Below are 16,943 nucleotides of genomic sequence, written 5' to 3'. Positions count from 1 at the left end.
TTCTTTAGAGTTGGAAAACATTTCCCAACAGACAGTTCGAACCAGTGACAGGTCGGATCCGTGCGCACGTTTAATCCTGCCGTGGTTGACATTCAGCGGGCAGGGATTGGTGGAGGGAGAAGGTACGCTGCACAGCTTCTTATCGGGCTGCCATAAAGCCTGTGTTTGTCTGGCTGCCATGTCCCTCTGAAGTCATAGAGGAAGAGGAGGATTAACATTGGTACAGTGTTTGCATTAGTGATGTAATGCTCTGTAAACTGATACACTGTAATACCCCATGCACACAGCTGCACAGCAAGACAGATTATTTTAGAGGCAGTGAAAAGAAATGTATTTGTATCTTCTTTAAATATGCTTGATTGTTTTGTTTTTTTGGACACAACTGCATCTTTTTTGACATCCTTTTTATTTCGTTGCTTTCTTTTCAGATGAAAGGGACTGTCGCTTATTTTATTTTTATTTTGACGGATGCTGTTGTCTCACATTATCGAGCAAGATTATTCTTCTTCAGATCGCTGATTCAGTTTGAGATTAAAGCTGGGTATTTTTTGTATACTGAACACAAGCGGGAACGTAACCTTGTGCAGTCGTACTGTATGTTGTCGTATTAAAATGGTATTGATTGACTTTTTGTCTGGAGTTTGGGGGGCGGGGTATCATCATCCCATACGAATACTCACATGTATACATACAGTCATTTGTGGTCTTATTTCTGCTGTCCTAGCAAATACAGGAGGCCATTTTCCCAGCAGCCAATTTGTCATGTCATGGTCATGGCAGAGTAAACACAGGTGTTATTAATTAAACTAACCATGGTCCCATTCTGTTTAGTGTCAGAATCATTTCACTCAGCCAACAGGCACAATAGCAGGGTCCTGGCCCACCTAAATGGAGCAGGGCCTAATTAACGTCATTAATTACACTTGTGTTCACCCCATCATGATGTGTCAAACTGGCTGCAGTGAAAGGTAGAAAAGTGAGGAGACTGTGGCCTGAATCAGTCTCTTGGTCGTTGAAATAGATTGTCGTCCTTAGCACAAAGGATTGTGACGCTAAAGGTAAGGCTGTTTTCATCACGAAGCTAGGTTTTGAGTAGCTGATGTAATGTTAGCCTTCTGGCTAGCTAAATAGCTGTCAATCCTGACAAATCAGTTAAAAAGTTAACAGCCCGTGATTCTCACTTTATTTATATTAGTGATCTAGTTGTTTGCCACAATTTTGTGTTTGAGCAGCAGAAACAGAGCAGAGTTTCTGAGGGTTGCCATGTTGTCTACATGCTAACATGCTTTCCTGGGAACTTCCAGGAAGGAACGTTCCAACTTCTCAGCTGTTAGTTGTTTTTTTTAAGGCAGTCTCCTGGGGGATATATTAATCTGTTTAGCTGCTAAACCCTCCAATTAATCTTTAACTTAGTCCGTTTGCCTTGCTGTGCTGGCCAGGTAGGGTACAGAGGGGTTTATCAGGTCTTTTTTCAAAGATGAGGCTAAGAGCAACAGGGGTGAACAAATGAGAACAGGAACACCACGGCCTGTAATACCAAAACAACAACAAACGCCAGCTCAAATACAATGCTGCAAAGATGCGGGACACAAATCCTTTGTTCTTCTGTCAAAGTGTTGGGTTCACTAGGGGTCAGACATCTGGTTATGTGTACTGAGTTTGTGTGAGCGGAACAGGGAGCTCCATGTGACCAGACCAGACACTGATGATGATTTCAGACATAAAACCAATTCACCAGAACCTCTGAATGAGATGAATGGATCAGTGATGCAATAAATAGATCCCATCAAAGCTATTATGTTAATGAGCATGTAATGCAGCCACTGAAAATGTACCATCAGGTTTTGTGCCACTTTTCAATGTTTATGAACTGACTTTGGGTCTGCAGTTGGGTGACAAATTAAAGGAAAAGGCAAAATAGCGACATATGTCTCAGTAGGGTGCTGGGCACCCCGAACATCAGTACGTCTGAGCAAAGATACTCGTCCCTGGAACTCTGATGGGAGTGTGGGGGAGGTGAACTCCATTCTTCTCTCATTTGATGTTTTGGTGATGTGTGGTGAAGATTGCCATCTGTGGGTGCATAATCTCCCATGGGTGGTCAACTACGTCCAGTGACCCTGCTGCTTTGTGCAGAGGCATCTATATTTGATAAAGGAACATTAAAGCCAAAATTCTGACAAAGTCAAATATCCCCTACGCCCTCATTAAAATTCTAGATTACAGGATTATACAAACAGTTTTCATTTCACACGTTGAACTGCTGGACAGAACACGTCTCTTTGTTCTTCATGAAGTCCATTTTCACAGTTCGAGCACTGGAGGCTTCAAAGTTCCACATTTTATGTCAGTATGCTGATTTTGGATCCGAATCAGCTTCCAAAATATTAGAAGTTGTAAATCATGCTCCCCTCACCCCTCAAAATCAGATGTTGATGAGCATCGGGAAAATGTTCCAGATGAGTGTTTCAATCCTCTGGAGAAATGTACTGTAAAATATATTATAATCTGATGAACAATTAAGTATTGGTATTTGACTTGAATGGTTACATTCTCCCCTGCAACAATGTCATTTGTTATTTTTCCCGGTGAACCTATAAAACTGTATCAGAAAGTGCTGAGAGTCAAACTTGAGCCGAAACACGAACCTCTGCTCGGCTGCCTTTAACAAAAACTGCACAAACCACAAGAAATGTCTTGGTTTTTGTACTATAGATGGAAAATATGCTCAACTAGCACATGAGGACTTTTTCAGACAGCATTATTTTCCTCTCCGCAGAATGTACTGCAATACCTCCACCATCTCTAGAGGCCTCTGAAATGGTTCTCTGCCGACAAAAGGCTTGTCATAGCTGAGGAGGAAGTTGAGGAATAAACAAAGCCGCAGTGACGCAAGTCCAGAGTTGTTTATTGGTTTATCAATTGGCAAGTTTGCCAAAGCACCATATGAAACAAACTGAGCGACTGAGGACGCTTTCCATGGCAGGCAGATGCATTCAGGAGCAGTGGTATTAAAGCATGAGCCAACCCAACAAAACATAACACCTTCATAAAAATACATGACTCACATCAAAGTTTTCTTACTTCACATGTACAATTTGACAGCTGGCGATTTCTCAGGGAGCAGAGTGAAATGAATCAAACGTGAGCCACACTGACACGGGGGGGGGGGGGGCAGAACACACCCACTGCAGTCATAAACTGGGATTAAAGATGAACGTGCGGATACTCTCTTACCTCCCTGTGAAACGCCAGCCAGCGCTGTGCGTGCACATGCATCTATCTGTGTTAGTGCAAATGTGTCATCATGTGATGTGATGTGGTGTGTGTGTGTGGGGGGGGGGGGGGCAAATCAGCTTTGAGTAGTTGATCTGGAACAAAGTGGCTCAGGAAGCGAGCAGAGCTGTGATTTTATTCCCTAATGTTCGTGAACATTTATAATCAGGATTTAGTGAGGGCAGGTTAGGAAGGACGGGCAGATTTAGAGGGACTCTCGTCGAAAACCAACCAAGAGAATGAAACAGACAGACTAATTTTAACAGACACATTCAAAAAAGCTGGAAACGTGACACAATCATTTTAACATATGATGGATAGCAAAGTTTTACTTTCCTCCCATCACTCCCCTTTTCCATGTAATTTTTCCAAAGTGTTCAACTGAGTATCAGGAAGAGGAGGATGGATTTCACTCATTAAGTGCACAGACACAGCAAATCTGTCCAACAGATTTTTGCGGGCTTAGTAGCGGTCTTGTCAGCATAAATGAATGGCCTGAACCACATGACGATGACAGCAAGACCACACTAAACTACGCAGTCATATGACTTAAGAAATTTTCACCTCAAGGATTCTGAACAGTGTGAAACAATACGACAGTCTGTCTGTTGCTCAGTATAACAAGCAGGGAATTCTTTTTCACAGTAAGTTTCTCCATCTCTCTCTCTCTCACACACACACGAACGTATTCCCTCAAGAAAACCAAAGTCACTCTTTCAGTTGAAAGAAATCAAGTAAACAAAATACTAAGGGGCTTTGGTCCCAGTCCCATTTGTGTCCAAGTGCTTCAAAAGGAACAGAACAGGAACAGAATGTTAAACGCAGATGCTTTGCCAAAGAAACATGGCTCCAGCATAGTCTTACTTGCATTAAGAAAAAAAATAAAACAGCTAACCTCCAAGGAGTATTTACATATTTTTACTCAGTGCATAATCGATATCTCTTCCATTTCTCTTTATCCATCTGAGAAGTCGTGACAGCAGAATTAGTACTCAATTGGTCTTGGCAACAGAAAGTCCCCAGCCAGCAGCGTCCTTATTAAATAAGGGAAAGAGACCTTGGTGCGGGGCTGCAGACAGTTGAAGGTCCCCAGCACATAGTAAATTTCCGAAGGCTGAACTGCTCCCATCAGCTCTCATGTGACATTCAGTGGCAGTGCTAGCGGCTGATCTGTGTTTAAACATGCAGTTTGTGTAACAGCATCAACACTTTGTGAGGAAAAAAGATATTCATCCATGTTACTGTAAGTCACTGTAGGATGATCAATACTTGCAGAAACATACACACTGACCAGCAGAGGGACATTTAATTCTGTAACAATTAAACTAAGAAGAAATACTTTTTTAATTTGGAGAACCTCTCCAAGAGAACCTGTACTGATGGCTTCAAAACCAACTGCAAAAGGTTTAGTTGCTCCTTCAATTTGACCAATTGGCGGATGAAATGGTGTGAGAGTAAAACTTCATTGTGGAAAGAGATCATCCCACTGGTACGTGATACAACAGGTGCTAAAATATGCAGTTTTTAAAGAAGATTTGGATATAAAAAATACAAGAAAACATAAGACAGAATCTTTTGGCATTGACTGGTAAACAGGTGGGTTAGAACACAGAAATTCAGCTCGCACAGAGTCATTTCAAGAGTCCGTTCATGCTTCACCAACTCACTCTCTGTACCTCTCGGTGGACATTCAGATTTTGGTGACCGCGGACGCCTATTTTTGAGCACGTTGTCTTGCGAGGCGCTTCATGAAGCAACAGGTTACAGTTGCGATGATGACGATGCCCACAAACAAGGCAGAGGAGACGCCCACCACCAGAGGGATGAGGAGCAGGTCAGCAGCTGGGAAGAGCGAAAACAACAGGAGGTTAGAGAATGAGATGTGTGGAACGACATCATAAAATTTAAATTATTACCTCCACCAAGTGGCGGCCGTGATCACCAGCATTTGCATTTATGTTTTTTTAGCGGGATAACTAGCATCTGAATTTCACAAATTTAGGAAACAGGAACAAGAGGGATTAAGTTTCTACAGAGCAACTGTGCTCTTCAAGCTGATGTAGAGAGGGACCTATCTACTTTAAACACATTCTATTTGACAAGTCAACAGTAAATCCTTGAAATTACCTGGCATTCACACTGGCTGTTATCCGGCTGTTCGATAGCCTGTTCGATTCCCAATAATCTACATGAATCTGGATGAAACCCCATTTGACCGAGTGTAGCTTCTATAAATTGTGCTGCACCAGGCAGCTTGCAGATGTAACAGTGGGAGTGTGAGGAGGTGCGGAGACTGAGGATCTGTTGCCGTCTCATTTAGGCAGCAGGTCCCTCTGGCAGGATGCTGGGATGAGGTACTTTGGTGGCAGAGTTTTTTGATAAATTCTGACTGACCAACATTTTCTTTGGATTATATTATTTATTTGTTATCACGAGAAGCAGCATTTGCTTGATGCAGCTTTTCCACCAACTGGAGGAAGTTTGCATTCACATTTTCTCATGGATGAGTTCAACAACGTCCTGCTGTCGCCTTTCAATCTGACAAAGTAAGTGGATGTGCGATGGACACGATCCATTAGAGACGAGAAATCAGGGAATGACATATCCTGATGTTTGATGGACTAGTTCCAGGCCTATGTAAGCCAGTGAGAAAGTTTGAGCTTCTCCTCCAGGGGGATGGCATTTCTAAGCATTTCAGCAGTCAAAAAATGCTCAAAAAAGTCAGAGGGCTATAAAAAGACTCTTACCTCGCGCGTACAGGTAAACGGTGACTGCATTTGACTCTGCACTGGCCCCTGTGTTGTACCAGCCCCCGTGCGGGTCCTGCCCCCAGGCTTCAGCATAGCACGCATACATGCCCTGATCCTCCAGGGTAGCCATGTGGACCCTCAGTCTGTAGCTGACATCTGACAGGCGGTCAATGCTAACCTCACTGGTGTTGGTGTAGATCTTTGCAACACCATTGTGCATGAGAACAGCTAACAATCTGGGTTTTTCTTCAGCCTGGGGCTCAGGTGGACTGATGTCAGCATCTGGGCTTTGTTGCTTCTTGATGACCGGTTCAGGGATTGGCCACCGGACCCACTGCACCTGTGCCTGGGCGGGGCCCGTCGTTGTTATGGTGGCATTGCAGATTAGGGTGACGGTGCTGCCTCTCTTTAACAGGGGACCTCGGGGGAGCTGAGCCACAGCTGAAACTCGCACGTCTGTGAAAGGTAACATTTACAAAAGAGTAAGATGTGTGTCTGAGGACCACCTCCACCTTACGCTACAACAGCTTCACGGATGAAGCCGATGGGTCACGAGCAACGTCTCTTACCTTTGGTCTTCAGGTTGACGGTGACTCCTTCAGACCTCTGGGTGAGTGTAGCCGGAGTAGACGGTCCTGGGAGTCTCCTGCCAGCGTACACACTTACCACACACCTATACACCCCCGAGTCAGAGGGGCGGGCTGAGAACAGCTTCAGAGAGAACCTCGCATTCCCCACTTTCTCCATGGAGCCACCGCTAGCTCGGCTCAGGTCATCACCCCAGCTCACCACACCTTCTGGGCTCAGCCGGGCCACCTCCACCTCAACACAGAATATAGTGAGACTCAAATCTGAATCTAGAATTGTTGCCTCATGGTTGAATGTCTTTGCCAGCCATTCATGCTGCAGTAATATACATTTAAGGTAGGTAATGAAGACCTCATTAAAAAAGTTTTAAGTGTCTTTTTTTTAGGGAAAATGGAACTCTTCACTATTCCTGTAAAAGGAACGATGCTGATACAATGCACAATAGCTGTTCATCCACTCAAATAATCAGTAGTTACAGTGTGAGAGTGCAAAGCTTTCATCAGAACTAGAAGGACAGATACCTCGACACCCCCGGCCCCTACCACATCGCTGTATACAGAGCCTCTCTTCATCCACTGAACCAGCAGGCCGGAGTTGACCTCAGCTGGCAGCCCTTTAACCTCACAGGTCAGGATGAGAGGGGAGCCCACCTGCAGGGTCACCTCCCCTCCGGGAGAAGATATTACACTCAGGGACTCCGCTGGACACAGCAGACAGAAAGAGAGTATGAGAAATATTTCCTCAAAACCTAAAAAAAAACAACCCAGGATCCAAACCTGAACATATGTGTCACATCAGTGTATCCAACAGCTGTTAAATATTTACTGTTTGAGCGCAAATGCCTCATTTATCAATTCCAAACTTGCTTACAGACGACACTCATGTAGTGTCATGCTGAATAAACACGTGTATAAGGAAAATCTTGTTGAAAATGTTTCATACTGTCAAAATAAAGACTATATTAGATGAACACTGGTCTATTGTTAATGCAAAGCCTCATTAAACCACAGCACTTCTCCAAACACAGTTACGCTCAATAAGACACATTATGTATACAAACAAAAGGAGACATGTCAGACTATTATATTACACGACCGGGAAAACGGTGCCTGTCAGTGAGTGTCTGTAAACAATTCATGCATTGTGTTTGATTCAATTCTTCACATTCAGCAAGTTTTACCGAAGAAAGAAAGAAATCATGACCTGAATAACTTTTAGCTCCACTAACAGTCACATGGACGGAAAAGATTTCTCCTGGATCATAAATTAACTAGAAGAGCCCTGAGAGAGGAGACGCCCGCCAAGGCCGCTTGCACGCTCTGAACCCATCAGAGATTCATCTCAATTAGTCCTTCGCTGTGTGCACCTCCCTCTTCCATCATGGCTGTGTAACCCAGGACAACAGAGGAATGTAGACCTCCACCACCGTCAGTAGCCCACTCTTCTATAATATGCAAATCTACAACTGTCCTAATTATTTCAGGAACATATTTGCATAATAACTGGAGTTATGAAAATAGGTTTTGTTCCAGAGGATCCAAATTTTAAGATACTTGAGATTTCCTTCCACATTTTTTCCCCTTAAAAATCCAAGAAATATATCCAGAGAAATGAATAAATGTCCCCAAAAAAATCCCTATCTTGATACACTAAAACTATCAGGGGGGGGGGGGAGGTCCCATGAAATGGGGATTACATTTTCCCATTTTTAATCTTGTGTGTGTTTGTTAATCATTCATTTCAGTTGCCAAATATGTTTTTAAAAAAAATGGTGAGCGAATCCCTGTCTTTCCTGTAAAAACGATTCAAAGTGTCTGATGACTATCCACGCACTCAGATGTGTCATCACTCTGGGTCCGATTAAAATGTTCTCTCAGACTTTAATGTTCCTCATCGATCTCATGATGACACCCGAAGACTTTTCTTCCTATAGAGTAACAGCACGAGAGAGGAGGCTGTAAACCAGTAGATGAATTACTGTGAGCATCACACAACCCATAAGAAACCACTGGTTTTGCTTAAATTCATTTTGCTGGCTAACTTTTGGAAAGTCTGACTGGGTGCATGATTAAAATGGATATACAAAAGCCAGGAGTAGCCAGTTTAGTCAGTGTACCCCACTGGTGCACATGCTCTATTGCGTGTGAATGTGCATTATGCACGTTCATTGCAGCTGACCAAAGTAAATGGCAATCAGTATCAGCAGCTCGTCCTTCCCTAGCGTCACGATTTTACCAGAAACACGTAAATATTTAGTTTCATTGAAATCAGTTTGGTCATTTTTTTTGTCAGCAGCATTACGCACACAAAACAAAGCAAACTTGATAACAAAGCAAAGTAAATCATTTATCAGACTGTAGAATGTAGAGCTGTCAAAACCTTTCCAGTGTTCCTCTGTGTCAGGTTAACTTCCCTTTCTAGAATATTAAAATAAAACTCACGAGACAATTGGCTGCCACAGAACAGCGCTGGTCTTAAATAGATCATTCAGTGTGACAGGGAGATCGCCCTCCTCTTTACAAGAGGCCAAGGTGGATGAAAAGATTATTCAATCCCTTGGACCCACACAAGCTCTTTAGAATTTAAAAACGAGCCAAGCTGCAAGGCAAGAGGCATATATCCAGCTGTCCAGCCTGCCAGCTATCGACCAATCAAATCCAGATGGATAATCAACACTAGAGCTGAGCTGGGAGCTCATCAGTCAGGCAGGCAGGCAGGCAAGCAGTGTGACAGCCCATCAGCTGGTCAACAATACAACCGGCCAGGGAGCCAATCAGAAACCTCCCCACTCCCTCCGTCCACGCAGCTCTACTCAGATGTGAATTCAGTTCATCCGCTGACAGCAAGCTACACATTCAGTTAAGCAAACGAAAGCGTTACGCTCTGAGACCTGGACGGAGGCATAAGCCTTTTTCTCTGTAACAAGCGAGAATCGGAATGTTTCACAACTCAGCTTGTTTAATTCATCTCAGGTTTAATATAACTTGGATTTTCTAAGAGGAGATTTCTGAACAACCTCAATTTATTGCTGAGCCATCTGACCTTGAAAAGGTTCCACTCGCTGTCACACTTACGGCAGCGCGATCTCTGAGAGTTTCTTAGTTACACTGACCGAGTTGCAGCACAGTCAGGTTGCCAATATCCAGCGTCCTCTGTGCAATCTTCTGCCACGATCGATCAGGATCCCGGATCCACTGTGAGGCCTCACAGAAATACGAGCCGCTGTCATCTGGCTGCACCGCTCTTATCTTCATCACATAGATGTCCAATCCACCCTCGCCATTCCTTTTCTCCAGCGTGATCTCCCCATCGTTGTAGCGCGTCTTGTATGAAAGTCCGGGGACAACCCCTAGCAGCTTGTCGATGGAGATAATCTCTCTAACGGTGCTGACCTCTCCTCCCGCAGCCCCGCTTCCTGAACCGGCTCCACCGCCCCGCTTCCCAAAAGTGATGGCCAGACGGGTGAGCTGCTCAGATTGGATGCCTGCCGAGCACGTCAGTACCAACTCGGCTCCCTCTGGAACGGGCTGGCCAGCGAGGGAGCGGGAATAGCTGATCTGGAGCGTGTCAGGGATCACTGCAGGTGCACGACAGGACAGACGGACATTTATATCACAAGCAGCTGCTGCAGGAGCCTGATAACAGGAGGATATAGGTCATCTTCAATTTCTACTACCTCCTCTCTTTCTGGGTCTGGATGCAATTTGTGAAATTGAAGCCACCTTCAGGTTTGGGCGCTAGCTCAGACCGCTTTCACAAAACATCCCACACAATTTAGACATAAACTAAGCAGTATATAAAGCAATATGATTATGAGATTTATGAACTCAAAATTATAGCTTTTTATAACCTTGACAGACATTTATTACCCATAATAAAGGCATAGTAAGGTTAAAGGTGGGTATTTTAAGTGTTTTAGTCACAATTCTATGGATAATACTTAGAAATATTCATACGTACTACATATTCTCCATATTAAGCACAAAAAATAGACCTGCAGAGGCATTTATTCTGAAGCCATCTCAAAATTTAAGTCCTACCATAAATGGAAATGAGACTTTAGGACCCAAATTCTGAACACCTACTTTAAGGCAGTCGTATATTGTAGATGATGTAAAACTGGCTATTTTTGACAGCCTGAGCAGACGGCTCATATACATGCGCAATAAATTTGTAAGGATTTCCCAGTCTCAGTGATCGCCCCACCTCAAGTCCTAGCAGTGCTTCCACTTACCTACAGCAGTTGAAACTAAGATATATTCTGAAATGACAGAATTATCACCCGACTCTGCAGCTCTGCTTTATGATCTCAGCTCATTATCACATTATACGGCTTTAAATCGCTCTGACTGCCCTTTTCCAGAGAGAATGTGGCTAGCTAGTGAGAATTTAGCCACAAATGGAGTGTTACTTTCGACTTGAATTCACCGAGTTCACAAAAAAAAATGACTGATAATGTTACAAATCTCAGTGATAACTTAAATAAGCAACAGTTTGCTTACAAGTTTGCCGCATGGATTTGAAAGCTAATACGTCAGTGTTGTGTTCACAGCTTGTTCCCGCAGCTGGAGCGTAGTGAAGCTGGGATTTCTGCCAACATCATTGTCTGAACTCAGACAATGATGTTGGCAACACTCCGCAGCTGAAGTGGAGCAAAGCAGTGGTGCAACACCACAATGCTGAGCTGGACAATGGGCCGCATTATTTGAGGTATTTTATCCATTAAAATATGCCTGTATCTGTTCTTCTACCGACGCTTCAAAATCCTGTGGACGACTCAACCCATTTACGGAGAGAGAAAGAAAAATAAGCGAAACAAATACAAATGGAAAGCAAAAATTCCATCCAAATAAAAAAAAGGCACAGCATGAATAAATAAGTGAAACATGCTGTCAGTCAGGCTGCTGAAGCAAGGAAGCTGCAGATAAAATCTTCTAATTCTTTCACAAACTGTGAACACGTCGGTTTGCGGGCTCAAACTTCACGTCACAGCGAAACTCGGACTGTCATTCATTTGCATAATACCTTGTAAAAATTTCCCACTGCTACGAGGAATGTATGATTCATTCAGAATGAACACAGAGGCCAACGTCACTGTAGAGGGAACATTTCACCAATGCAGTAGCTGGCTCACGGATGTTAGATGAAGACACTGCGCGAAGTATTGAAGTAAAATTCTTTAAAACAACCAAAATTATTAACATAATGTGAAGAACTTGCTACTAGCATTTCGCTAGGAGTTGAGCTGAACAAGCTAAAACATAAACTAAAGCCTGATGCCGCACGTGAAGATTGCAGTCAGTGTTTTCTGAATTGGCTCTTGAATTTAGCCATTTAAGTTTAATTTGGGGTTAGTGGTCAGTTTTGTTAAAACTGATGATTGTTTAACAGCGCGTAGTTCACTCACCAATATTACACATAGTCTCTTTAACTGATTACAGTAGGTGTGTGTGGGTGAGACTGAGTAATGAGACTCACCAGGCTTAATAAACACGCATGACAAAACTTAAGCTGGGCAGCTGCTGGTTTTTGGCTCATCGTGAGATTTAGTGTCAGTTAGAAAAGTAAAGATATCAGTTTAATCAAATAAAGTTAGTGAGTGGATCTTACCTTTGATAGTCACTGAGTCGCTGTAGTTTCCCTGGTATTTGGAGTCTGTGCTGGGGGTGTAGCACTCATATTTCCCCTGGTCTTCAGCCCGGAGCCTCTGGATTACCAGCCGGACTTTATCCCCTGAGTCGCGGTCCACTCTCACCTCCCCGTTTCTCACCCGGGCCTGATACGGGGCGTAAGGGAAACCTTTATCTCTGGTGGACACTACTCCCATCTGCCTGCCACCAGCATCATCCCTGTACAGGAACCATTCAAATTCCTGCACGCGTGGGCCTTCGTATCCTGATACAGAGCAGGGCAGGGAGAGGGGGAATCCTGCTACACGGTACAAGGGTCCGCTGGGAAGAGTTACATCACGACACACAGCGTACTGGAGCACTGTGAATGTAAAACAGAGAGACAGTAAGAGAGGATGAGGCCCAGGAAACACAGGAACTGGTAACCATGTCAGTTTTTGTGGGTCAGTGTTGTTTCCCAGCATGCTTAATACACTGACTCACCAATCAATACCCTGAGCCGATGACCGGCTAACAGACAATCAATAGGTTAAACAGCCGTGAGGGAGAGACTCTGGGGTGGGGCTGTGACACATACAGCCGCACGTCTTAATAACTCCACTTCTGAGTTCCTGTCATAATCATTTCCACTGATTTAAGGGAATAGAACATTAAATATTAATACCAGTTTGTAGTCTTATAAATCAATGCATTATTAAAGAGATGACTGAAGATCTGGCGCACTGAAATCCCGAAAGCCAAGTAAATAATGATTATTTTCATCATAAACCGGATAAAATTATTCTCTCAATTAATCCACCTGTTGTCCTTCAAGCCTGATGAGACAACTTCAAATTAATACGCAAGAGTAGAAATCCGAAGAAAAATTAATATTCCATCATAAGGAAACAGAAAAACAGCAAAGGCTAACAAAAGAGAAGCGAATGTCAGGCTCCTTTTTTGACCTGAATGATTAAAGGGAACCTATCATGCTCACTTTCCAGCTCTAGGTTTCATTTACTTTCTTCTGACTGGCTCATTCTTGGAAGCCGGCTGAGGGGAAGCGTGCACGTACTTCCTGAACACACAGGACACCTGTGACTCCATGACATCAGCTCAAAGAGGAAGAACAAGTACGTTTTGGATGAATTAGGTACATTAACATTGATTTGAATGTTGATTGTGTATACTGACCCCTTTAAATGTTAATACAAATAAAAATGTACAATATAAAAGAATGTAACCCTGTTTTTCAGAGCAGTCTGACACCATTTGAGCTTCTTTTTTTCCCAAACAGGGATTTTTTGGGGCAAAATTGGCAGAAGGGTGTGAGAAAGAAGCTGTTGAATTTGGGGACGGATCCATCTGACATAGTAAAACTGGCATTTTTATTTACAATTTTTTAAAATTTATTTATATTTATTTTTACATTGGGTTTGCCTGAGGTCGCCTTGTAACCTATAACCACATTTTTCAGGAAAAAAAAAGAAAATCTCTCCTTCCACCGATTGTCAAAGTTGTTGTCAATTAAGTTTTTATTCATACAATAAATAATCTACCAACTAATTTCGCATACTCACACATTTGAAAACCCAAAATTCATCTCTCCTGACAATTCTTTCCTCCTGACAGAAACATCTTAACACTTTCATCCTTCTGCACCAAGAGAGGCTGTTGACTTCAATTATTCATGTCATTTTTCACTTTTAAAAACAGCAAAAACCAAATGTTCCCCCAGTGCCCGAGAGAAAAACCTAACTCTGAGTTGAAGGAGGTTAACATATATCACTTTAACGTTTCATTTTCCTGTTGACTGACTTTCTAACAGAAGAGAGGATGCATAAATGTTCTGGTTGTGAAATTATTCAGAGTTCCTTCCTTAGGCCTCGTTCCCGTTATATCTGTGTGAAATAGTGATGGACTCGGAAAAATGTGGATTTTCAAAACCAGAAATCCTCTTTCAGCCTCAGGCACTGAAACTTATCAGGCCGTTACAATGATCTCTGCGGGTCAGGTACCTGCTGAAAATATCCATGTACCTATACTGGGGGGGTCCTGTTTGGGGGGGCGTAACTTTACACATGCTTGACTCTCTATCAGGTCGGCGTCCACAGATAAGCACTTTTTCAAAAGTTGAATCTGGAAAATAAACTCATTAAACGGTGAGAAATACACTGCGCATCTCCAAAAGCACACAGAACGATGACGTCACGAACAAGAACCAACATTTCTTCACCTCGCAACGGTTTAACACCTGAACAACCAGAAATACTGGACGGGTGTATCGTGGCACACCCACTTGTGTGGGTGTGTGCGCGCGCGCGTGTGTGTGTGTGTGTGTGTGCAAAAACCAAAAACAACTCGTGCTTTCTCTCAGGACTACAGCCTGATCACAACAGGCCCAGAGATAATGACACAGGAGGCTAGTAGGAGGCTTAAGCGGATCAAGCCCTAATTAACATCGGGCTCGGACTGATAGGACCGGGGACGCCGCAGCCTCTGACAATACTCTACTCTGTCTGGATTAGACAGGCTGCAACAAGGGGGGGCTACATTTCCAGTTGAAAAAATGAAAAAAGATGCAAGTTGGACCCTGAATGAGCAGAAAAATACATAACTTTTTTTTAAAAATCATAATCATATTTAAAATATATCACTTTTTAATCCTGTGAGTGAGGAGGTGAAAAGTAACATGTGAAACCTGCAACTTTCTGTATAATCTCACTCTGATCTGAAACCACCAGAGGAGACGCAACAGGAAGTGAAAATTAGAACTGATAAAATAACAGGTAAATATACACAAACCGCTTCATTACCTTTCTCTATTCCTACATAATCTGGGTCACAGGAACTTTGAAGTCAAGAAATTTATTTTAATTTGAAATCCTCATCGCTCTAGATGGGTTTGGTTATTAAGAGCATGCAATTAATGCACAGCAGGGCTGCACAACTTTGGCAAAAAGTGTAATTGTGGTTACTGTATTTTGATAGATTTTGCAATTGCAAAAAGATCTGAAATATTACGGGGAATGTTCCTTCTTCATCCAATTATTTTCATTTTCATTTAGAAATCCATTAAAATGACAACGGCGTGTGATTTTTGTTGGGATGTGCATTATAAAAAGACGTTTTCTTACACCTGTCAGCAGGAAGTCGCTACAGCACCACAATATTTAATGCAAAACGTGATTTTATAGACTTTATAGATATGGCACCTCACTGCGATTTGAAAATTGCAGTAAGCAAAAATGTCATTTGTATTAAAGTTTGATTCATTGTGCAGACCAAATTATACAACTGTTCAGCAACCATGAGAACTCATCATATTTTTAAGCCCAAATGCCATTTTTTATTGTTACACTTAACTCAGTGAATTGACTCAGTCTCACACGACCATGAGCTGAATACTGTGTGCCTTTAAACCTGGAAGTTGTGACCAGTGTAACATCTCTCTACTATTTTCAAGCCAAATAACGTTGAAGGTTATATTTGGCAGACTGGGTAAATAACTATGATGATAAGGTGAAGTCCTGCTTTTCCCCTTTAGAAAAAAAAACCCCGCTTCATTCTTCGTCTTTCTGACCCTTTATTCAGTTTTTCTGTTACTTTTCCACTGATCCTGGGGTGGATCCACCTGTTTCTCTGATACGTTTGGCTCTCTGCATTTGAAGAGCAAGTTAAGAAAACAATCAGCAGACTTCAGGGACCAGAGAAATGGCACACCTGCCCTACTGATGGCTCGCAGGAGCACAAACTAGAGGATATCAGGCCAGCAGATATCAGAAAACGTCGAAAGCTCGGTGAAATCACTGTGTGATTGGCGTGCAGAGACAATCATGCAAATGCATGAGACAGATGGCGGAGCGAACAGGTACCGAGCAGACGCGGCTGCGCTCACCCGAGTGGAGACAGACGAATAACGCTGCTTTCATCGGAGCCATCATGGTCTTCCTCATCTTCCTCCCTGATGTCCAGACAGATTGTGTTGACTCTGATTTTTCTCTCCGTGTTCCTCTGGCCGTCTATCGCCGATCATCCCGCCGCGGAGGACGATCGCCTACAACAGACGTGATGGGATTATTAGAGAGGGGGGGGGGGGGGGTATAACATATATGACAATGACTAACAATGTAGCCGAACACTGCAGGGTTAGCACGGCCAGCTAGCTACAAGATGAATGAATATCAGCGGACAGATTCATGTGCATACGTGTAAATTAAATCACCTTCTCCGTGCGCCGTCGCCTCTCTGTCAGCACAACGAGCGAACCGGAACGTCCCGGTTTGGATTTAGATCATCACACCGCCTCGACAGACACGCCGTCCGGTTCAGAAATGTAGTGTTTGGCATCACAGAAGGGGGGGGGGGGGGGGGGCTCGTGTGTGTGTGTGTGTGTGTGTGAGTGTATGAGTTGGGGAGGGGGATAAAAAAATAGGGGAGGAGCATGCATGTAAAAAAAAAAAGCCGCTGAGAATCAGACTGGCGCCATTGGTTTAGATAACGACGGTGGCATTTTGCACCAATGATAATTGAGTGTTGCACTGAAAGAAAGAAGTCGAACCGGAAGGGGGCGCCAGAGCTAAATAAAGTAGACAACTTTCTGACGGCCGTGATGGATCCCAGACTTCCCAGTAATTTACTTACCCCAGGATCTTCAGAAACCCCCACCCCCTCACCTGTATCATGTGTTGTCTGGTCTCTGGATGCCTGTATAGAATCA

At 43.3% G+C, this 16,943-nt stretch overlaps 1 protein-coding gene across 1 annotated transcript; it reads right to left on the bottom strand.

The window, feature by feature from the left end:
• Positions 1 to 2,887: 2,887 nt before the first annotated feature.
• On the bottom strand, positions 2,888 to 16,584 carry igsf8 (immunoglobulin superfamily, member 8). The gene is made up of 8 exons (XM_086199800.1): positions 16,449 to 16,584; positions 16,122 to 16,280; positions 12,225 to 12,605; positions 9,727 to 10,191; positions 7,136 to 7,314; positions 6,596 to 6,848; positions 6,024 to 6,482; positions 2,888 to 5,118 (listed from the first exon to the last, which is right to left on the bottom strand). Exons 2-8 carry the CDS (start codon positions 16,177 to 16,179, stop codon positions 4,991 to 4,993), a joined length of 1,923 nt encoding a protein of 640 aa, XP_086055926.1. The 5' UTR covers positions 16,180 to 16,280; positions 16,449 to 16,584; the 3' UTR covers positions 2,888 to 4,990.
• Between the last annotated feature and the right edge of the window lie 359 nt (positions 16,585 to 16,943).

Source organism: Aulostomus chinensis, chromosome 3, assembly GCF_037954235.1.
Source record: "Aulostomus chinensis isolate RoL2024-O1b breed Wild chromosome 3, RoL_Achi_v1.0, whole genome shotgun sequence".
NCBI classification, from domain to species: domain Eukaryota; kingdom Metazoa; phylum Chordata; class Actinopteri; order Syngnathiformes; family Aulostomidae; genus Aulostomus; species Aulostomus chinensis.
Note: the sequence above shows the minus strand (reverse complement) of the source record. Positions and strands in the feature narration are given on the sequence as shown.